The following is a 22,752-nucleotide window of genomic DNA, read 5'->3' as shown; positions in this document are numbered from 1 at the left end:
TGTGCATTCGATCCCTGGGTCAGGAAGATCCCTTGGAGAAGGGAATAGCAACCCACTCCAGTATTCTTGCCTGGAGAATCCCATGGACGGAGGAGCCTGGTGGGCTACAGTCCATGGGATCGCAAAGAGTCAGACACAACTGAAGCACCTTAACACATATGCCTATGCTTTTCTTTCAGCCTGGGGTCATTTTTCTCACTCTCCAAGTCTCAGTGACCATTGTCAGAAAAATAGAACTTTTTTTTTTTTTGGTCGCACTGTGCATGTGGGATCCTAGTTCCCCAACCAAGGATTGAACCCACACCCCGTGCATTGGAAGCTCAGAGCCCTAACCACTGGACAGCCGGGGAAGTCTCAGAAATGGAGAAATTTTAAACCTCTATATATACATATGTTTTAACATGAAATCTCTCTGGGCCTGACTAGAGTTTCTCTCACTAGGCTGGTACACTGCTGGATTTTCACTTTGTTATGCCAATAAACACAGTTTTTTGAGCTTCTACTGTGTAACGGGCACTGTGAAAAGCATAGAAAATCTAGTCCAGCCCCTAGCAGTCATGGACCTTGCCATCCAGACCATCAGTCTCTTGCTCTAAGCTGTATCTTTAAATTAGTTCCTCTTGGACGTGGACTTCAGATGTGCTGTCATTTTCCCTGAGAAACCTAAACGATCACGTGAATGACCAGAGGCACACTTTGAGGATGATTGGAGCTGGGCGAATCCTGCCATGGCTGTTGACAGTTTACCGCATGGCAGCCTGGCCAAGGGATGGGTTTCATTCTGGGTTTTGTTTTTTCTTCAAAGAGCTCATGAAGGTTGAGAGACAAGAAAACCGTATTGTGAGTTAACCGAGTTCTGCACGTGGTCAGTGTGGTCACCGAGCAGCAGAGTAGGTTTGATACCTGAGAGAGGTTGCTGGTCCTTATCTGACGCACGCACACACACATATTGACCAGTGTCCGTGGGATCATGGGAAGGACAGCAATTAAACTGACAGCACAAGGCCAGAGGAAGTGACTTCCGAGCCCAGCTGCCCAGACAGGTGGTGCAGGCTAATACAGAATGACACACATGAACTCACAGAGAGGACTCCCAAAGACAGGTATTTATTGCTTTGCAATGTCTGTCTTCGGTGCCAGAACTCATGAGACAGTTGAGTAAAAGAAAGAAGCAAAAGTGCCTCCTGGGTGTTTATTAATAAAACAGGCTTCCCACGATGTATCAGCCCACCCAAGTCTATCACACGTTTACCTGTTATTTCAATAATGGTGCATCTGGAGTTGGTGAGCATCCGTAGCCTGCAGCACTAACAGTTCTTGTGCTTTAGATTGTATTTTTAATTTCTATGATGATTCTTATTTATCCACAGCCCAATTTCTTTTAGGTCAAATTTAGTTCCTTTCAGACCAAGAGGGGCTGTCAAGCTCTGTGATTTGGCATTGTTGTTTGTAAAATGTGAGTGTAGAATTAGGTCTTTAAGATGAAGGAATGCCTGAAAGGACTCACCCCTTGAAGGGAGAAGCATTTTGGGGGTTTGGGGGGTTTAAGGCTGAGAGACCTAACCTCTGCCCTTGACCATCTCTACCCGCCAGACTTTCAGTGCAATGTCCCTCTGGGAATGGAGTCTGGCCGGATTGCTAATGAACAGATCAGTGCCTCATCTACATATTCTGATGGGAGGTGGACACCTCAGCAAAGCCGGCTCCATGGTGATGACAATGGCTGGACACCCAACTTGGACTCCAGCAAGGAGTATCTCCAGGTACTGACTCAAAGGCTGTGCAGAGTGTGTGTGCTTCGGTGGGTGAGGCAGCTGGCTTTTTCACTAGAGTCAACAAAGGACATGAAGAAAATAAGCATAACATAATTGAGAACTCCTCTCATCCATCCATCCTAAGAAATCCATATTCTAGGCACAAACACAGTGCCAGGCACTGTGCTAAGTGCCAGGATGAAATGGACACTGCCCTGCCCTTGTGAAGATTACCAGGCCCTGGTGACTTGCTGGGCTGGGAGGGTGTTTGCCCTTTCACTGTAGATATCCAAGCAACTTCTATAAACAGTTCCAGAGCGTCCTCATTCTTGGCAGAGGGAGGCATCAGGACGTAGGGGCATTTTTCCTAAGGGCAGGCTGGCTGAGAAGCATGGCAACCTTTTGTGATCTCTGCTGTTTGGAGGGAGCCCTGCCAGGAAGGTTTTGCCGATAGATAGCCATCAGGAGACCACGTGGGAAATTATCACTACCAGGAATGAAGTTCCAATCACGTGGATGCCCTGCAGCATTTTTGCAGACTTCTGTTTGCTTTCCTTCTGAATAAGACATGCAGCTTTTGTGGAGTAATCCTCCCTTGCTCTACACACCAGTCCAGTGCTGGTCCCCAGGGGAGGGCAAGCCGCTAGTTCCATGCTAGAGCAAGGACTGCTTTCATGACACATGGCAGGTAGCCTTGTGACTTGCTGACAAACCTGTCCTAGCTCTGATGCTAGCCTGTCCTAGCAGCCTCTGCTCTGAGAAGGACGTTACTGAGCAGATGACAGGAAAGGGAGAAAGACCCCTTAGAAACTTCCAGAGCATTCCACAGAATGAGCTCTAACAGCCCAACCCTAAGGCCATCTGTCACTCTCTTCTCTTCCTCTCCAATAATCCTTCTCATCTAGCAAAGCTTCCAGAAAGTTCTTACTGACAGCCAGCATTCCGTTGACTGTAGTCCTCGTTTTGAGTCCTAATCGTATACTTTCTCCTATTGCTCTCCACTTGTTTATCATACACATATACAACACAATGTACTTCTTTAGAACACTTAATCATGCTGAGTACATATTAAGTAGCTATGCTTACTGAATCAAATTTTACCAGGGCGTGCTGACTCAATTTTGATCACAGGGAGATTGCTGTTAAGAAACACTGTGGCCTGCAAAGGAATGACACCTAGCAATTTCCAAATGGGTTTGGTGTTGTGGAAGGGAAGGTGGCTCAAAATGTTGGCCATCCTCCTTGTCGGACAAAAGGTCAATACTTGGTCCATAAGCCTAATTGCTTGGGCAGACTCTACATGCCTTTTGACCCCTAGGTGACCCAAGCGACTAAATACACAATGGAGCAAGGGACTGAGGGGAGGAGAAACAGCGCTGAGCTGAGACTTTGGCAGCTAGGCTGGATCAGAGTGGAGTGGATTGGATTTAGCCATTGTTCCTATAAAACAGCATCCGCTTTCACTGTCCAAGGCAGGTCATGGTTAAGTAAAAAGGGGTCATAGTTCTAGATGTTCAATGATTCCTTTAAGATAAACAGTCATCCTGTCTGTTCAAATTTGAAAAAAAAAGAAATAAAACTCAAGCTACAGTTTCTGAGGTGTCCAATGTAGTTCGAATATGTCGAGTTTAGCTCTCTAGTGGAGGCAGACAGATCCTGACCACCAATACCTGTGAGTGAATCACAGACACGGGTTGGGAGTCAAGTACTGCAATGGTGTCCTATGAAGGAAAGCCCAGATGCTGCCCTGTGTGGGGAGTCAAGACACCCATCCTCCTTCACCTTTCTTCTCTAGGTGGATCTACGCTTTCTAACTGTGCTCACAGCCATTGCAACGCAGGGAGCGATTTCCAGAGAAACTCAGAATGGCTATTATGTCAAATCCTACAAGCTGGAAGTGAGCACTAATGGTGAGGACTGGATGGTGTACCGGCACGGCAAGAACCACAAGGTAAACCCATGGCCCCACCCCAGGGGCACGCAGGGCGGAGCAGGAGCGGTGGGTCAAGAGGGGCTGAAAACCCACCCCACATGGACAAGGCAGCCTTGTTCCCCAAAGCTCCAGTAATTGATGGAGGCACCGGAGACGCTGGCCCTGAAAATATTCTTTCTTATGCTAAAGTGATTGGAAGACACCGTTTTCTCCGACAGCCTGGCTGCTGTCGTGTCTTGTACAGCAGAGAGAGAAAGAGTTTGCAGAGTGCTCTCTGACTACAAATGAAGGAGAGAATGTGTTCCTGGGCCATGTCTCCCTGTGCAGGATTCATTGAGCATTGATGGCCTGAGTCCCTTCCACATACTGCGTTAACAGTCACAAAACCTCATGAAACTGCAGTTTGGGGAGTTACCAAGGTCTGGAAATAAAAGGGCACAGATCCCAAGAGGGAATCACAATGTCCTGAAGGAAAAAGAGGACAATAAATAATGAGAAATTCGGTTTGTTGGGGATGAGATCTGAACTGGCAGTCATGCTTGGCAGTAAGGGGTTGAATCTGCAAGGCTGGTGCCTTCAGCGTCTGGGGCTCCCACAGGCATGTCCTCGTGGGTGATGTGAGGCTTTTGTTGTATATATGGATGAATGTCTGGTCTCAGCTTTCTTACAACACGTTGCATTCTGGCAGTGAACAGGTCTGCAGCTGGTGCTGGCAATGTATATACTGGTTATAAGGTAGACTCAGTGCATGGAAAGGCTTATTGGAAATGGCCAGTGGTCTCACCTGGGCAGGGCAGGAGCACTGTTCTTTGTGGGCTGACTCTTGGGTCTCAAAGGAGAACGCTCATCCTTCTCTGAATGGAATTGGGGAGTGAGGAAGAGTGTCTCTCTCCCTGTCTGTCAGGTTGTGAGTTATCAAAAGGGTACACAGGTGGCCCAACCTTGAGAGGCCGAGATCTTTTGCAAACAAGGTGCCCTCAGCCCGTGTCACTGCCCCAAGGCAGCTTGCTCTTGCTGTTGTAACAGGAAATCTTGGGCCCAGAAAATCCCAAACTATAATGTTGGCACTGCTTCACTCGGGAAATGTGAGTTTTTAAAGGAGTGGATTTTTAAAAATTAAGATCGCCATAGTAACATGGCACCATTCATCTGAAATCATGGCTTCTAGATATTACCAGGTCTCTTCTCTCTCATACACACACACTCCCCATTTCACAGATAAAGAAAGTGAGAGACTTAGCAATTGAAAGACTTCCGCATCTTGATGTGTCGAGCAGGTCTGGTTTCTCATTGCCTGCTTTTGTTTCAGGGAGAGTTAAATGTGACTTGGACACAGCAAGCCAGAGTTGGCATGGGGTGCTGGGAGCTCTGTGGACGAAATCCTCATCCCAGCCCGCTCCTTCTCGTACCCTCTCTTTCCACCCTCCCTTTTCCATAAGAAACTGCTAGAACCCAGAAATTCAGCCAGGCAGGCAAGGACCAGCAGCTGGCTTGGGGTGGGTACGGGGGAGAAGGAAGAGGTTCCCCTAACCACCTCCCTGTCCAGGCTCAATGACTAAGCAGCACTGGCCAGAGGGATACTGTAGCATAAGCCGATTTTAAAAGCACACAGATGGACTGGGATGCTATTTAAAACACCATTTGTAGGAAATCTGCTTTTGGAAATACCTTAGCACTGCACATTTTGATAGAATGCTGTCCTCCCTGGCTTTATCCCTGGTATTGGTTCTGCAGGGAAGATATTCCTGAGAATTAAATGTAGCTTTCTGGACTCCTTTAGAACCATTCTTCTCTACTTTTTCATACTGGATACATTCTCATCTCTTTTATTTTCTCTCTCTCTCTCCCCTTTGCCTCCTCTTCTCACCCATGGCTAAATTTCTTTCCCTTTAAGAAGGGTAATTTCCTTCTTGGTACCTAGAAAGAGGCAGAAGAGTGAAAAGGCTGCCAATCAAGCATTGCCCCCTCCCTGTGCTCCCTTGTCCCCACTCAGGTGTGGCGGGCAAGGGAGGAGATCTCCGGGTCCTCGAGTCCATGGATGATCTCTGCTGCTCCTTCATTATCGGATCTGCTCCCAGACGCCTATATTTAATGTGCAGATTCCGCACCGTTCATGGTGTGTCAGCACAGCTCTCTGGCTGTTCGGGTTGAAATAGTTGAGTGAACTGTGCCAAATAGATTTGTCAAGTCTGCTGCAGTTTGATTTGATGCCATGAAGGGGAGGTGGGGTGAGGAGGGGACCAGGGGGCAGTGTGGGGAGAGGCTTCGTCGACCCAGGACACTACCACTGTTTCCTTTTGTAGCTGCTAGATGGTGGGCACCGTGCCAAGCACACTGGCGCTAAGTGGACTCAAAAGCAGAATTCAGCCAGCAGGACCTGTGAGCAAAGCCCAACAGAGGTGGAGGCAGCAGTGGGCTCTGCTCTGTGGGCAGTTGGGAGGGGTTGCAAATGGGACCCAGTGCACGGGGTGTGCAAGGAGGTAATGGTGATGTTTGGGGCAGAAATGTGGGGACTTGATTTCAATTCCCTGGTCTCTGTCAACACCAGTGCGGTATACCAAAGGCCAGGGAATTGGGGAAGTTGGAGGAAAACAAGATGAATGAGCACTCAGGGTGGTGGGGGATGGCTGTGCTAGTCCCTTGCAAAACACTGTCTACAGTTTGAACCCAGACTGGGTTGAGGCAAGGCCTGAGCCTATGAGGGGAAGACTTCCTTGAGGCTAGGAAGTGAGGGGGACTAACTGAAGAGCTCTTTTCCAACCTCCCACAGCCTGGAAGCAGCCTCTTCTTAGGCCTTTCCATCCAATAGATAACGGTGAGGCTACGGATGAGAAAGGCATTACCCTGTCACTGGGGATATTGCAAGGATCCTCCAGGCAAACTGCAGCCCAGTTACACAGGCCATGTGTACAGCACATCCCCAAATCCTTATCCAACTCCACATGCCATAGAAAAGGGAACCTATGATTTTCCTGCAGGGGGACCTCCTTATGCATATTTACTGCATAACCACAAGACAGAGAGCTCTTCCACCTGTTAGAGCCCATAGCCAGCCTGTGCGCTCCCTTAGATTATACAAATTGCTTCACATATATTTCTTCAGAAACCACAAGCATAAAACTACTGCCTTTGGTTTCACCAGCTGTATTAATAACCCCAAACACAGACATAGCATTGTAAGTACAATAGTGGAAAGTTGGTATGTATGTCTATAATTATAGGCACAATTATGTACACACAGACCAAGGGAGGGGCGTGGAGAAAGATGGAAGGAGCTGGAAGGCGCGAGGCCTTGGCTAGGCTCCTGCTCATCTCTGAGATGCTGGTTCTGTGAGTCTACACTGGAAGCAGTAAGACAGAGGCTGCTGTCAGGCCATGCCCTTACAGGTCTAAGCAAAAGCCTCTAATTTCACTGGTCCCTTATTTGGTACATCTGAGCATCTTTCTCACTGATGTCACTCTGGTTACCTTGTTCTTAGTCACAGTGTTGCTGGGCTGTTCTGATGTGTTTGGAAGAAATTTGGATGTTACCTGTATCCTGATGGGCAGATTGAGGATGGAAGGGTGAGGACAGGGATTGGGTAAGGTTTGGGTCTAAGAGTTTTCAAAATTACCTGTAATGAGTGGCAGAAATGCACTAAGCTCAATCGTATCAATGTAATGATGACTTCCAAGGGGCTCGGAGAACCCTCATGCACTGGCTTATTTGCTTCAGAATTTAACAGTGTTTCAGACTGTGAAACTGAAGCTCTCGGGCAAAGTAGTTTGCCCCAGGGACTTGGGGGAACTGTGGAGTTCCTGTGGAAGGCACCAGTCACCACACTTTGAGTTCAGACCAGTCTTCTCATAATCTATGGCTCACCATCTTGCATTCAGAGGGAAATTGGCTTCCTCATTGTTCCATCCAGAGTTCAAGAGAGGCGCACATTCATGGCGATATGAAGGCAAGTTGTGCTTTGAGGGCACTGGGCTCATCATTTTGGATTTGGGGCCCCATCATAAGAATCCTGAGCTGTAATTTGAATGAAGCCACTTTGGCCACATCCCTTCAGAACGAATAATCACTTCCCGATCACTTCAAAAATCCTCAGTTCTATATTTATTTTCCAAATTAAAACAAATCATTGTGAGAGCCATCTGAGAAATTTAAAACCCTTTGTAAAGCTTTCAGAAACTTAAGAGGAAAGACAACCCCCCCCCTCCCAAATTAATTGGCTAAAGGTTACAACCATGTGGTGTCTCTCTTCAGACCTTCTCAGATGATGCACTGTGTGACCTTGGAGATTTCTCTTTGCAGCTCCGTGCCTCAGTGTTTCTGCTGGCCCAAATGGAACGGTGCCTTTTTTGCTGTAGGCAGAGCACCTTGGGATCCCTAGATGGAAGGCTCTCTGCAGATATAATTAATGTATTAGACCCACAGAGCTCTTCTTGAGCAGAAGCAAGTTATCAATTTTAAAAGTAACAAGGCCCCATGGGATATTTATCTGCCTCTCTTAAAACCATAGGTCTGGAAGGGACCTGATAAGTCATCCAGACCTCTCCGTGCATCTGATGGGGCCTGTACGTGAGCTGCCACAGATAAACCGTACCCCTCAGGCTCCAGTTAGGAATGCAGTTTTCCTTCAGTGAAAATTTGGGTTTTTAAAAAAATACATATATACCTTTTTTTGAAGCCTCCTGGTGGATGACTGGCTTTCCCTTTGCCTTTTATTATAGTAATTTTACTTATTGTGTATAATATTAAGACAATGACTCAAACCATCAGCTAGTAATGGACATCAAACTTTAGAAGTCATGGATATGATTATGTCATCCAGGGTCATGTATGTTCAGAAGAGGGCTGATGTCCTCTCCGAATTCAAGTCCCCCAGTTTATCTGCCCCTCTCAATTATAACCGAGAAGAATCGAGGGCCCATAGTAATTAAGTTTGTCCCTTATCCATTTGCCATGGGATGAGCTCAGACCTTTAGCCTCTCCACTTAGGAAGCTCCAGGGAAAATTTCATTATACATAAGCTTGGAACCTTTTCTCCATCAGGCCCCCATGGCTGGCTTCACCCAACTCCCGTGGGTGCTGAATTGTCTCCGGGACTGGAGGCCAGCCTCCGTGGCGCTTACAGCCTCATGCTTTCCAGACCCACAGCCAGTGGGACGGAGCAGACAGCAGGAAATGTGAAATGGTGTCGTGATTGTGCTTGGGCAAAAGCCCAGGCATCTCCGGATGAACAGTGGGGTGAGCACTTCGCCAGGTAGATTGTCGAGTTCTTTGCTGTCACTGGTTCCCTGCTCTGTGATTTCCTGAGATTTCTTCTGGAAAAGGAGTACACTTCACAGGTAGATTTAGCAGCCTCATTCCCTGCACACTTTTTGCTCTCTTTTCCATACCTGGAGATTAAAAAGTGCCTCCTTAAATAATGTGGCAGTGTCCTTTCAGGAGGTATTCAGTTGGAGGCCCTTCCTACCCAGGTAGAATGTCTATTTCTGCCCCACCTTCAAGGGAGTACACCCTCATGGCTCTGATATTCCACTCTCCTGCATCCCATCTCTCCTCCAGCCCCCGATCCCTGAGCTGTCCTCTGCTCCTCTCCTCCCTCATGCTTTCCTGTCTCAAATCCTGAAACCCTAATCCTGTTAGTATGCTGTGTTCCAGGGCTCGGCATCTCGATGGGGGTAACTTGATCCCGCAGTAAATCTAACGGGCCCCTCAAGGCACACACAGATGGGGATGTGTACATACTACCCACCTCCGCCCCACACCCCCAGGAAAAAAAATCGGCTTTCCTTGCCCTACACCCCACAACAAGCTCCTGCTCTTCCGTCTTCTCCTGCACATCAGCAACACTGCCTGATGATAAAAACAGCGCTAAAGTAAAGGAGGAGGAGATAGGAGGGCATCGTGGTGGTAAATGAGCATTTGGTGGTTAGGGAATTTCTTTGCCCTACCCCCATCCCTTCCCGCCCTTAAATTCTCTTTCTCAGTGTCTCTCATAGATGTATATTTATACAGGAGAGAGACATCCCTTCTGATTCTGTATCTGGCTAAGTTCCCACATTCACTAGAATGAAAGCAGCTTAAAAAAAAAATTTATAGTCTTTAAGGAAGAGTTTTAAGAGAGAAATGTCAGGACCAAGATTTACAAACAGGAAAAAAAAAGTCCATTACCTTAACATCATTTTCCCCAAGTGCAGCAGGCCCCCAACCCCACCCCTACGCTTGCCTGTTTGGTGCAACAAATTAATTAAGCAGGATGGTATCCATTGATTAACCATTTATTTCCCTGTGTAGCCCCGTTGGCTGATTTCAGAGAAAATGCAAGGGAAAGCGGGTGGGAGAGGGAGGACCAGCATTCGGTCCTGAGTGAGGATGGGTCAGTATGGTGGTTCCTGAGAAGAATGTTTAAAACGTGTTCCTGTTTTCCCCCATCTCTGCCGTCCATTCCTGCCACCTCTCTTCTCTGCTGGCTTTGTTCTGCTCCTTGAGAGTCTGTGCCAAGTAGATTGAAAAGGAGAACTTTGGATGCAATGAAACATTTATTAGTGAAGAGAAATATTTATTTTTTGAAAAGAAAGGGAAGAGAAAAAGATCTCCTGCACAGTTGCTACCTCAGGGCTCCAGCACTGTGTTGTCTTTGAAACATTTTCTCTCTGTGCAGTTCCTGGAGCCAGTTGCGTTCACATATTTACAGCAAAATAGAAGTAAACTGTAGGTCACACTATAGGTAATGAAGGCACGGGCATGCGCAGACAGAGTGAATGAAGCCCAGTCAGGTGGGAGGCAGTGCACAGAATGAGAGTCTGTGTCTGTGGACCAAAGGGCCTGCCTGACGGAGGAAGGTTAGGCAGCCAGGAACACCGTGAGCCTGGGCGGTGTCTCTCCACCGAGAGGCTCAAGGACTGTTGAGTGTCTACACTGGCCTGGGCACCCGCATGTTGATGGCAGAGATGCACAGCATATGGGAGAGAGATTTAGGGCTGGCAGAGAATCCACCCTCAAAGAGGACTCCCAGGTAGGCAGTGAACCAGTAACTGTTCTCAGTGGCGCCTGAGTCACTGCGTGTTCTTCAAAGCGATCTTTGGGAGGGGTCAGCAAGAAGTGGTGGCTGTGACTAGAAATGGGGGAAAAGACAAAGAACAGATGACCTCAGAAAACAAACATGCTGCTTTCGGGCTAGATGTTTCTCATTAGAGTATAAACGTATAGACATACATAGACATATGTGTATACTTTTCTTTTTTGGTTTTCTCATAGTCCATGCCTTATGAGCTCGCAGACATGGTTGAAACATGTTGTTTCCTTTTTATGGGTGGGGGAAGAGTGATTTGTAGATAATAATCAAACTGGGATATTGGATAGCAGCCAATTTAATTGGCAGATGCCCCCCCCCCCAGAGGTGCAAATCAAAAAATCCATGAAGTGCTGCCAGTTTCAGATTCTGTCTTACTGAAAATAAACCAAAGGTCTTCAGAATCAATTGGCAAGTGTTGGATTATGTTCGGAATTCAGCAAGGCACCAAATGGATTATCTAAACCACTTCGTGCCCTGAATTGTTTTTCAAACTTGGTTTACAGAAGTGCACTTGAAGAACTTTATATTCAACATAGCTTCATATATTCAGATACACACACACACACACACACACACTAGTATCCCACCTCTTTAGAAAGCTAGGATCACCTTGAACACACTTCTGGTTTTCCTTTGGGTGGGAAAACAACCATATTAACTTTTTTTTTTTTTTTTTAGTTAACAAAAACATATACCATCTGTGACATCCAGCTTTTAAAGCAGATGTTAAAATGTGATCATCACATTTTATATACATCTATCTGGGTGTGCCATACGCTGACAAGTCACTGAGTTTTCTCAGCAATGTGGACTCCTCACTGTGAAGTTATGGCCTGAAAATTCTTGGCCTCGAGGTGGGACTTGAGAGTTAATGGCTCTCAAGGCTTGAATTTTCCCAGTTAAACAGAGACCTATTTGTTACTCGTGCTCTAGCTTCCTGTCTAACATCTGTCCTGGCTGCAGTGCTGGCCCTGGAGCCAGCAGGGAGGGCTGGCTGGTAAAGTTCAGTGTCTATTTGCAAGCCTGCTATCTACTTTATTTTCCTGAAGGAGAAATCAAGGTATCTAAGGTTTATTGATTTGCCTATAGTGATTCAGTGAGTCGGCAGGGAATAGGGAGTGAAACCAATTTCCTGGCATCATTTTCCAAGCACGCCAATTCCTTACCTTGCAGTGCCTCGACTGGAAGCCAAGAATCCATCTCAGAGAATTTGATCAGAAAACATATGAAGGGTGATTCTGAAACCACAGAAGCATTGAGAAAGTCATAAAGATGTATAATATATGATAGCATTTACCAGCTATAAATAGGGCCGTGCAGGGAGAAAAATAGAGTCCTTATAAATCCATTGGGTCTGGAGAAATAGAAACTGCTTAATGTTTCATTAAAAATGGATTTTCATAAATTGCACTTTGATATCTTTGGGCACAAGGCAATATGTGAGGACTAAGGTGTTGTTATTTATTATTCTTCGTTTATTAATAATTTGAACTGTTATTGAACCAAAACATCAACAAGTTATACTCTCCCTCTGAGTGGAGCAGTCACGAGGTGTCCTGAGTCTGAGCACTATTTGAAATGTATGAAAATCCACAGCATTTGTCCACAAAAACACTTAGGCTACAAGGGACAGTGGTAACTAAAATGCCCTGTTAGAAAGTGGACACTGCTGGGGCAGTTCTAAATGAGAAACTCTTATGAAGCAAGCCTTAGAATCTGGGGGCCAGAAGGGACTGTACAGATCAACCCATACAATCTCCTCATTTAATAGGGAAGGAAATTGAGGCCTGGGGGAGGTAGAGATATTTGCCCACAGTGAGGGCTTCCCTGGTGGCTCAGATGGTAAAGAATCTGCCTGCAATGCGGGAGACCTAGGTTCAATCTGGGGTTGGAAAGATCCCCTGGAGGAGGGCATGGCAACCCACTCCAGTGTTCTTGCCTAAAGAATCCCCATGGACAGAGGAGCCTGACCGGCTACAGTCCTTAGGATCGCAAAGAGCTGGACACAACTGAGTGAGTAAGCACAGCAGGAGCTAATTAACAACAGAGTCTGGCTCCTGGTTCAAGCCTTAGTGTTTGAACTTTTTGCTACTACGCCCACCTCAGAGTAAGAGGTATATAAAAAGTTTATTAAAATAAGCTGGTATTGGGAACTTCCCTGGAGGTCCAAGGAGGAGGAAATGGCAACCCACTTCAGTATCCTTGCCTGGATCACCCCAGGGACAGAGGAGACTGGGGAGCTACAGTCCGTGGGGTCACAGAGTCAGACCCCACTGAGCGACGGGGCAGAAGCACACGTTGGAGATCCAGTGGTTAAGACTTCTCCTTCCAGTGCAGGGCTGCATGTTCGATCCCTGGTTGGGCAGCTAGGATCCCACATGCCTCGTGGCCAAAATACCGAAACATAAAACAGAAGCAGTATTGTAACAGATTAAATAAAGACTTTTAAAATGGTCCACATTCCAAAAAAGGACGGTATTCTGTCAGCCAAGGGTCCCAAGAACAGAGGGTAGTTAAAAGCACAAGCTCAGGGGCAAACAAGACACTGAGAAGAAACTGGGCTCAGAAACAGGAATGGTTACTTGAGGTCACATTGTAAGAGCCTTCATTTGGTTCAGGGGTGGGAGAGGAGTGAGCAATAGTGGAAGGAAGGTCAATTAGAGAACCAGGTAGGTGTCCTCAGGTAGATAACCCATGTGCCTGCCTCCCTCACTGACTGATGCCACTGTGGGCAGACATCCAGGAGGCTTACCCAAGCCTGTGGCCACACACATCCATGGGAAGAGCAGCCCCCTCCTTAGACACGTACCCACGCGCGTGTGTTCCCCATGCCCACACACAGCCAGCCTCCCCAAGACAGTCCAAAGACACAGTCATTTCCTTACTGAGGAAGGAAAGAAATGGTTTCCTGGTGTTGTCTGCCCAGGCTGAGAAATGAAGGGGTCAGATAAGATAAAATTGGGTATTAAAAACACATAAGACGTGCTGTGTTTCTAAACGGTACCAGCATGGTGTGTACGCTGTGGATTAGCAATTGTGTTAAGGTTCAAATCCACTCAACACTCCAATTATATATTCACGTGGCAAATCAAACCCCCCACCAAGCCCCCCGCCTTGGAACTCCTTAGCATCTCCTGATGGAGGCCACACACAGCCACCACCACCATCCTCAGGGAGTAGGTCAGTAGTGGGGCCCCCCACTGCTCACAGCACCCGTCTGAAATAAGCAGAGGGCTTGTCTTTGCTTCTGCCCTGCCAAAACAAAACAAAAAAACAAACAAAGAGCCTCTGCCTCATGCTGAATTCTAGGAGAACTGATTCATCTCTTTCCCTTGGATTCGGTTGCTCCATCTCTTTCCCCAGAGCGGCAAGGAAGCCAAGGAACGGGCATGGCGAGGCCTGGACTGTCCACCCTCCTGCCCCTCCTCCTGGTGGTTCCTCCCCAAGATTAGATCACAGAGGTTCAGGCACCTCCTTCTTCTGTCGGCCTTCTCCCAAGTGTCTGGCTGCAGCTTCTTTCCTTCTGCTTTTGTGGCCCGTTTTCTTCGTCTTCTAGCTCTTCTTTGTCCTCAATCACCATGCGGGAAGCAGCCAAACTGAAGCTGGGAGGAATGCGAGCGGCAGGCAGTCCTGCTTTGGTGCTCCCGGCAGTCAGCGAAGCAGCAGAGGAGGAAACTGGCGGCCTGGGGACCAGAGCAGAGGCTCCCCAGGGGAGCAGAGCAAACAGCAAGGCTGGAGGGGGGTGCTCCCCTGGAATAGGTGGGCTCAGTACCAGGAACAAGGGGTTTTGGCTGAATACAGTGGTCCTCTGAATACTGTTTCGTCCTCTCTTTCCCTCCGTTTCTCTTCAACAGACCACATCCCCTTATTTGTTTTTGTTTTTTTTTTTTTCTTTTCACATCCCCTTATTTGGTTGCAAAAGGTATGATGGCTCTTAGCCTTCACCGCCACCATCGGTGGGAGCTAGCAATGGCTCTGACGTTTGACCTTTAGCAAGTGGGAAACACAGAAGGTTCAAGGTGGCCAAATGGCAGAGTTCCTAGTTACAGTTCCTACGGAAGCAAAGACCATGTGTTAATTAGCTCTGAGCCTTGGTGCTGCTCTTCACTGTTTCCCAGAGCCTTCTACGCTGGGATTAGAAACAGTGGGCGCACAGCACTCAATAGCAGCTCTCCCTCCACTCCACCCATGCTTGGGGATCTCAAGGCTCCTAACACCAACATAAACACTGCACGTGTAAGAGAGACAAGAATCAAGGGAGCAAAACCACAAGCCTGCAGTCTAAAAACGTGGCAAGGACTTGAGATCCAGACAGACATCTCTGAGCCTCAGTTTTTTCATCAACAAAGTGGAAATAATAGCACTTACTTCCTGCAATGTTTTTTAGGCCTGATTGTGTTTAAATAGCATCTGGCTCAGTGGCATTCCAACATACTAGTTTCCCCATTCCCCTTGTCCAAAGCCTGTCCATGCCCAGACAGCTCAGGTGTTATAGGTGTCATGAGCTGAAGGATCTGGTCCCCCTACCCAAGAGGAATGGCTAGTTGTTGCAGAGTTGGCTGTGAATGGATTTACAGTCACTTGGTTGTTAGAGCTGTGACAGGTATGATCTAGGAGTGGTGGTTAGTGGTCTTTCCCTCCACTCTTATCAAGGGAAACCGGGAGAAACTCATGTCCACTTGTTCCAGCTCCTCTTTTTTTCTTTTTTGTAATGGAGAGCACAAAAACGCATAAGGTCCATATGGTAGTTATTGATTTGGGCCATCTGGTAAGCTCGGACTTGCTCCTACCATGTTGGATCAGAAGCTACTCGGAACAGCCATTCCTCCCATAAGAGATGCATCAGTCAGATGGGGATGGGGTGGATTTCATTACAGGGTGGAGACTGCAATGAGAGGAAGCCAGAGCAGGACTCTGAGGGTTTGCCTGCAACCCTGACCCTAGGACAAAGACCAGAAAGAGCCAAGAAAGTGTTGATTGACACAGGGGCACCAGGGTAGACAGTGCTTTCTCACCCATCCTTGGAGCAGGGAGACCTCTAAGTAACTAACAAAAACAATCGTGATGCACTTTCTGATGATAAAATACCCTGCAAATCTTTCTATATGCTGAAACCTGAGGAAGAGGGAAAGTCAAGTTCATGCTAGTGAGAGAGGTCCACAAGCCCTAAAAGATGACATTGTCATTCCATTTTTAAAGGATATTCTACTGCTTATTCCCCCTCTCTCTTGGCTTCTGAAAGTGTTTTCCTTTTCATGGTGCCTTCCTCTGCTTGCTCTCAGGCCCAGAGGCAAAATTTTTTCTTCCCTCCAAAAGTTTTTGTGAAGACCATGTATTGTTTTCAAGTTAGAGCAGTGTGAGAAATTATTGTGTGTTTTTTTTTTTCCACGGTATTTCGAAAACAGCCCCAGACTACAAACCCACCGATTATTTTTAAGCTTAAGGGAACTAGCATTGAACAGAGCTTCCCCCACTCCGTCAAAGACTGCCTGGCTCAACTACACACAGGGATTTCAATAACATGGACTGGCGTGTGATGTTACAGGTCTTCCAAGCCAACAGCGATGCCACGGAGGTGGTTCTGAACAAGCTGCACTCGCCACTGCTGACACGGTTTGTCAGGGTCCGCCCGCAGACCTGGCACACGGGCATCGCCCTCCGCCTGGAACTCTTCGGCTGCCGCGTCACAGGTAAAGTGGCGTCGCTGTGAGGTTGGAGAGCGAACTGAGTCCTGGGCTCTGCTTCCGCTTCCAGCCCTATGCCAACAGCACGATTGCAGCACGTGGCCTTCATAGAAGGCTCGATTTTACCTGTGTGGGTCTTGAATGCACATGAAGTCTGGACCCTGCCTTGCTGGGTACCATGTCTTCAGGCAACCTCCACTCTCTCAGTGGCTGCATGAATACTTATAGAAGGCCCCCTGTCTGCCGGACCCCACGCTGGGAGCTGGAGATGAAAAAGAGAAGGGAATGAGCAGATAGGGTCCCTGACATGGCAGAACGTTCAGGCTAGGGGGCAAGACAGATAATAAACAAATGTAAGTATGGGGATAACTATGTGAAGGAAGAGCACGAGGTCCTCTGAGAGTGACTGAAGGAACTTCTTGGAGCGTTGATCAAAAGTTTGGGGACAGCCTTTCTAAGGATGTGACACGGTCTGATGGTGAGTGAGGGGAACAGCATTTTGGGTAGAGGGAACAGCAAGTGAGAAGTGGCAAGGCAGAAAAGAGCTGTGATGATACATATGGAAGTAAAGACCTAACCCCATGAAGAGTTCCATCTAGATGGGCAAACAGTCACCCAGCTTACAATTCAATGCTCAGCGCAGTTCCTCTATGCTCACCGCCCCCAGGAGGGTTAGTGGGGACTGTCACCAACAAGGACATGAGAGTCCTTGGCTAACAGCGTAAGATGCTCAGCCGTGCCAGGCACTGTGCTTTTCATATAGTAGCTAATGGAATCATTAACTGACTTTCATATAGTAACTAATGGAGTCCTTGCAACAACCCCCAAGAAGTAAGTACTACTGTTAATCCTCCTTTAGGCCTAGTGAAACTGAAGCACAGAACACTTCAATCATTTTCCCAAAGTCACACAGCTAGTAAGTGACAAAGCAAATGTGAATCCAGGAAGTCTGGTGCTCAGCCGTGCTCTTAACCACAGTGCTATCCCACCTTGAAATGCAGAGAAGTCCGTGTTGACTTACAGTGTTTGACAGTCGGGTTCTTTGACAGCTCCCTACTGATGGGGGTGGTCCCAGTTAGTAGGGTACCAGCCTGACCTCTTGTATCTTCCTCCTTCTCTGCAGATGCCCCTTGCTCCAACATGCTGGGGATGCTCTCGGGGCTTATTGCCGACTCCCAGATCTCTGCCTCCTCCACCCGTGAGTACCTCTGGAGCCCCAGTGCCGCCCGCCTGGTCAGCAGCCGCTCAGGCTGGTTCCCTCGGATCCCTCAGGCCCAGCCAGGAGAGGAGTGGCTCCAGGTGGACCTGGGAGCACCCAAGACTGTGAAAGGCGTCATCATCCAGGGGGCCCGTGGAGGAGATAGCATCACTGCAGTGGAAGCCAGGGCATTTGTGCGCAAGTTCAAAGTCTCCTACAGCCTCAATGGCAAAGACTGGGAGCACATCCAAGACCCCAGGACCCAGCAGCCAAAGGTAGGATGTTCCCAGAGGACTCCCTAACCTTGCCCCACAAAGGGAGGTTGATCCGGGGCGGGCTGGGGTGTTGATTTCCCATCTAGATGGTCATCACCAGCTTCTATGAGCCAGTCAAACAAATGTTAACTGAGGAATACTTTGTGCCAGGCCCTCTGCTAAATGCCTTTTAATCCTTACAACAGGCTTCCCTAGTGGCTCAGATGGTAAAGAACCGGGCTGCCAGTGCAGGAGACATGGGTTCTATCCCTGGGTCGGGAAGATCCTCTGGAGAAGGAAATGGCAACCCACTCCAGTATTCTTTCCTGGAACATCCCATATACAGAGAAGCTTGAGGGGTTACAGTCCATGGGATCACAAAGAGTCAAGACATAACCAAGCAACTAAACAACGAAAATCTTTTTAACATCTCTAGAAGGTAGATCTTATGGTCCCTCCCATTTCAGAGATGACAAAACTGAGGCTTGATGTCATGTCCAGGGTCACACAGTACCTGTGATAGAGCCATGATTCAGACACAAGTCTCCCTCCAGAGCACAAACATCTAACCACTATTCCACACCACCTTGCTAATAACTTGAACATTCTTAATACCCTCTTTCAGATAAAGTTTCCTTGGAACTGGCCAGATATTCAAAAGGGATGTGGTTCTTGGAGGCTCAACTATAGAAACTTAGGGAATGACTTCCAAAAACAACTGTGTGTTTCTGAGTGTTGCTGAACTTTGTATTTTGCTGGGCTTGACTGCTTAGATCTTTCCCGCCTCTCACAGGGAGACTGGAAAGAGGCAAAGGAAACTAACTCCAGGCCAGAAGTGCAGGCCAGCGTCACCCACTCTATCCTGCCGTTGCAGGAGTAGAGGTCAGCCCTGAACAGGGGGGACCAAGGAGCTCCAGGAAAGGGAGGGATGTAATGCCCCTGTCCCTTTCCATGTTAATCTCCCAATCAGCCTTGGCCGCCAGTCCTCATTGCTAAGTTAACTCTTCATTTTTTGCAGAAGATCAGGGCCTCTAGTAAGGAAGGGGTATCACGTGTCTCTGTTTGGCCCCCTTTACTAAGCCAACATTTCCATTCTTAATGCAGAGGCAAGGGCTAGGCTGGAGGTTTTGCACTGCTGATGTAAACTCCCAGCTCATGATTCCAGTGGCTTGAAAGGGCTCAGGGCTTGGTAACTGGAACCTTCAGTGGATGGAACACAAGTTGGACCACAGGCTCTCCCAGGGACACTTGACCTTGAGTCTTCTTGACCATCCTGAGGGCCGGGAAAGGAGATGATCTTAGCCAGGCTCAGAGCCTGCTCTCCCCATGCCAGTGCCCCGCTTTTGGAATGGTGGACATTCTGCCACATTCCTAGATAAAAATCTGCCACAGCGCCTGGCACACCTGTGCACCGCCTTTCCCTAAGTCACTGGTTCGCAAGTGTGCTCTGGGTTGGTTTTCCCACGTGACTTCAGCCAGGGCAAGCCCAGTGGTCATCAGTTTCATGTAGTGTGGCTTCAGGTGAGGTTTATTTTGACAGAATGTCTTCTACTAAACCAAGGTTGGGGGAACACAGTCTTAGACTATCAGCATGTGCCCAGCAGAAATAGCCATTAGCCTAGAGAAAGGATGGTCACTTTCCCTTCAGCCTCTCGGTGACCTGGAACTTTCTAAATTGAAATTGTCAAGCTGGGAGTTTCTAAATCTAGACTCTTAAGCATCAGGGAAAGAACTTCTTTTTCTAATAAACGGAGAACTTCAGAACAGGCAGGACAATCTACATGTCCTTTCCTCCTCCCTAGCCGAGTACAGCTTCACACTCACTCAGAGCCAAATTCTGCATTTTCAGTTTCACTCCCAGGATAGAGAACAGAACCCAACAACTGCCACTTTCATCTGCTCCCTATTTGCCATGTTTCTGGGACCTCCCAAATGAATAAAAACCTTGGTCTGAGAATGGGGCTCCCTCAGACTGAAATGTGCAGCGACAGTGGATGAACTCTGAAGCAGACTTCTAGCCAGATGTAAGGGGCGGGGAGGAGAGGGGGAGGAAGGAGCCGAAGGGAGGAGTGAAGCGGCGTCCACTCGGGAGGGGCTGAGCAGCCTTGTCTCCCCTGCAGCTGTTTGAAGGGAATATGCACTATGACACCCCTGACATCCGGAGGTTCGACCCTGTCCTGGCGCAGTACGTGCGGGTATACCCGGAGAGGTGGTCACCCGCAGGCATTGGGATGCGACTGGAGGTGCTGGGCTGTGATTGCACAGGTAAGACCCCCTTTCCTCTTCAGGTCTCACTCACGTGGTCTCCTGACCCCGGCTTCCGGGGACAGCCTGGGAGGAGGTCAGACTATGATGGGGACAGGCAGAGAGGCAGCCATCCCCAGTGAAGCCCCATCCATTCAAAACCACACTGCCCCCCCCACCCCCTGCCTGCCCTGCGCCCCACCTTATTCGACCTCAAACCACAGGCCCTGCCACCTCTGGACTTGGGACAGTTTCTCAAGGGATGTGCTCTTGTCACTTTTAAAGGATCGTTTCAGTCCTCCACCCTGAGTCTCTCAAAAACAAATCGTAGCTACACACCACCCACCCAAATTCAATTAGACCCTGACTCTTCAGGCCAGAGGGCTGTGGCTGTTGATTTAGGGAAGGGAAAAAAAAAAACAACCTTGCTCATGATAATAAAATAATCGGTTTATGTCTGAATCTGGCCTCCAGATGTCAGTGGCTAAGAGACTTCATTTTCATTTCGAAGCTACATCTGTAAAAGGCATTTATTTGCTCGGGAGGGACCCTGTTGCGGGGGAGCTGCTGGGACCCCTTGTGCGGCAGAAGTCTGGCTGGGTCCCGCCTCTACCCAGCAGCGGCCCTGGAGCATCTCCAGAGTCTCCTGAACAGGATGAGGCCCACGGATCACGGCCACCCTTCCTGTTCCCTGGGAAGCACCCCATGCATCCTTCCAAGTAGGGCCTCCCTCCTCTGCAGGCCCCCACGCTCCTCGCGGGCAGAGCTGGCACGGATCTCAGCTAAGCCAGAGTCGAGCTCGCGCGCTGCCTGCCAGACGGAGCTGGAGCGCCGAGCCAGAGACAGCAGGAGCTGCAGGCAGGACCCGGGCCCCAGGTATCTCCATTTTCCTGTCTGTAAGGTACCTGTCAGCAGCTCGCCCAGCAGGGGAAGGTGAAGGATTAATAAGGGCATGTCGGAGAAGTGCTTTTGGCTCCCTGGCTCCCGGGGAGAAAAATGCTGCCTGTGTGCTGTTACCGTGGCGCCCAGGAGGTGTCCCGTTGAGGCGCGCCGGCTGGGAATCCGGCCGAATTAGCCTTTCTCACCTCCAGATGGAAGGCAGCCCCAGTGAATGCATTTTAGTGGGAAGACACTTTACTCCCCACCATGAAGGAGTGAGGCCAGGTTCCCTGCAGCCCGCTGAGTGTGCCTCACCTGTCCTCTTGCGGCCGCTGAAAACTGCCCTCTGGCAGCGACCCAAGCTGGCTGCTTCAGGCCAGCATCAGAGCATTAGATGGACCTGAGGGCTGCAAGGCCAGTGACTTTCAAGCGTTTCTGACCATCATCTGCAATTTAAAATAAATTTGTATCACAACCCACTTGACTTACAAGCATGAGTACACACACACAAACACACACTACCACATGTGTGCATGTGGAATATAAAATATCATTAACCTAGCCTGGACTCTAGGGACAGATTGCCAAGTTCAGGTCTGGCCTCTGCTGATCTCGGTTATCTTAGCTGAAGAACGGGGGTGTAGTATATCTACACCTCTCACCGTTGTCATGAGGATTCAATAAAATAATAAAAGTACTTAGCCTACTGCCTGGCACCTGATAAACTTGTTTTCATAAGTAAATGTGATTGAAACAAAAGTTCCCAAAGCAGTGCTAACACATGAGTACACTCTGAAATATCATAGTCCCTATTTTTTTTTCAGAGTCCCTATTTTAAAATCCTAGTCCTGACCCACGAAATTGATCCACAACCTGTTAACAGGGTGACATACAGCTTGAAAAAGATCACCGATCTAGGAGGGGAAACTGAGTTCCAGAGAGAGGAGCCACTTGCTAGAGGCCTCTCAGCTAGCTGAGAGCTGACTCATGCTTCACTCCTGTCCCCGGCCTCCCCGTGCCACGCCTCTTCCAGGCTGGCCCTGCTTTACGACCAACTGAACAACCGCTAGTGGCCTTTTCCTCGTACTGCCCCTCCCAAACTGGCCCAGATGACACTAGAGATGGGTAGCAACAGGTTTCTCATTTCAAAGTTCTCCTGGCCATTCTTTGGAAGATCAGAGTAGGACCTCGACACCCTCCACCCAGCCTCCTTCCCTTTGAAGTCTCTGACATCTGGTTTCAATTGCTGGGGAGCATATCGTGATGGGCAGTTGCCTCTAAGTGTCCAGTACAAACAGTGGACACGGAGGCCAGCTGTCATCCCCTCACTTTCATTCACACGTCCGGCCCTCTCACTGCCTTGCCCGCCCCCTTGCCACTGGATTTAACATTTTACATCTCTGCCAAAAGCTCACCCACTCTGACGTTTCCTGGAATCGCTCTCCCAGGCCTTGTGGCTTTCTGCTTTTCACATTTCCATTCATTTTTGCGATACACCTTTGTCCCCTTCTTCCTTCCTACCCCAAAAGGATAACAGGGAATAGAATGGGCTGGGTTGAGTTGCTGCAGCTAAATAATTTGACAGGGCTACTTCACCTGTTCGTTTGTTTGTGTTTCCAATGATTGCTTCTCGCCTTGCTGCCCATAGTTGCTTTACAATTGTATTGGAGATTCTGTGACACGGTGACAAATTTGAACTTACAAATTAGGATGCTTTGAGTTTGTTTGCTATTTACTGT

The 22,752-nt window shown here is 48.4% G+C and overlaps 1 protein-coding gene across 3 annotated transcripts in view; it reads left to right on the top strand.

Annotated features, from left to right (window-relative positions):
• Window positions 1–22,752, top strand: part of NRP2 (neuropilin 2) — a 119,040-nt gene that overhangs the window by 43,670 nt on the left and 52,618 nt on the right. For all 3 annotated transcript variants that reach the window (XM_040228718.1, XM_040228720.1, XM_040228719.1), the window contains exons 6-10: window positions 1,594–1,763; window positions 3,550–3,705; window positions 16,300–16,444; window positions 17,562–17,911; window positions 20,011–20,155. In XM_040228718.1, coding sequence (XP_040084652.1) covers window positions 1,594–1,763; window positions 3,550–3,705; window positions 16,300–16,444; window positions 17,562–17,911; window positions 20,011–20,155 — 966 coding nt within the window. The remainder of the gene's footprint in view (window positions 1–1,593; window positions 1,764–3,549; window positions 3,706–16,299; window positions 16,445–17,561; window positions 17,912–20,010; window positions 20,156–22,752) is intronic.

The sequence above is a fragment of the Oryx dammah genome, unplaced genomic scaffold (genome assembly GCF_014754425.2).
Source record: "Oryx dammah isolate SB20612 unplaced genomic scaffold, SCBI_Odam_1.1 HiC_scaffold_27, whole genome shotgun sequence".
Classification (NCBI taxonomy): domain Eukaryota; kingdom Metazoa; phylum Chordata; class Mammalia; order Artiodactyla; family Bovidae; genus Oryx; species Oryx dammah.
Note: the sequence above shows the minus strand (reverse complement) of the source record. Positions and strands in the feature narration are given on the sequence as shown.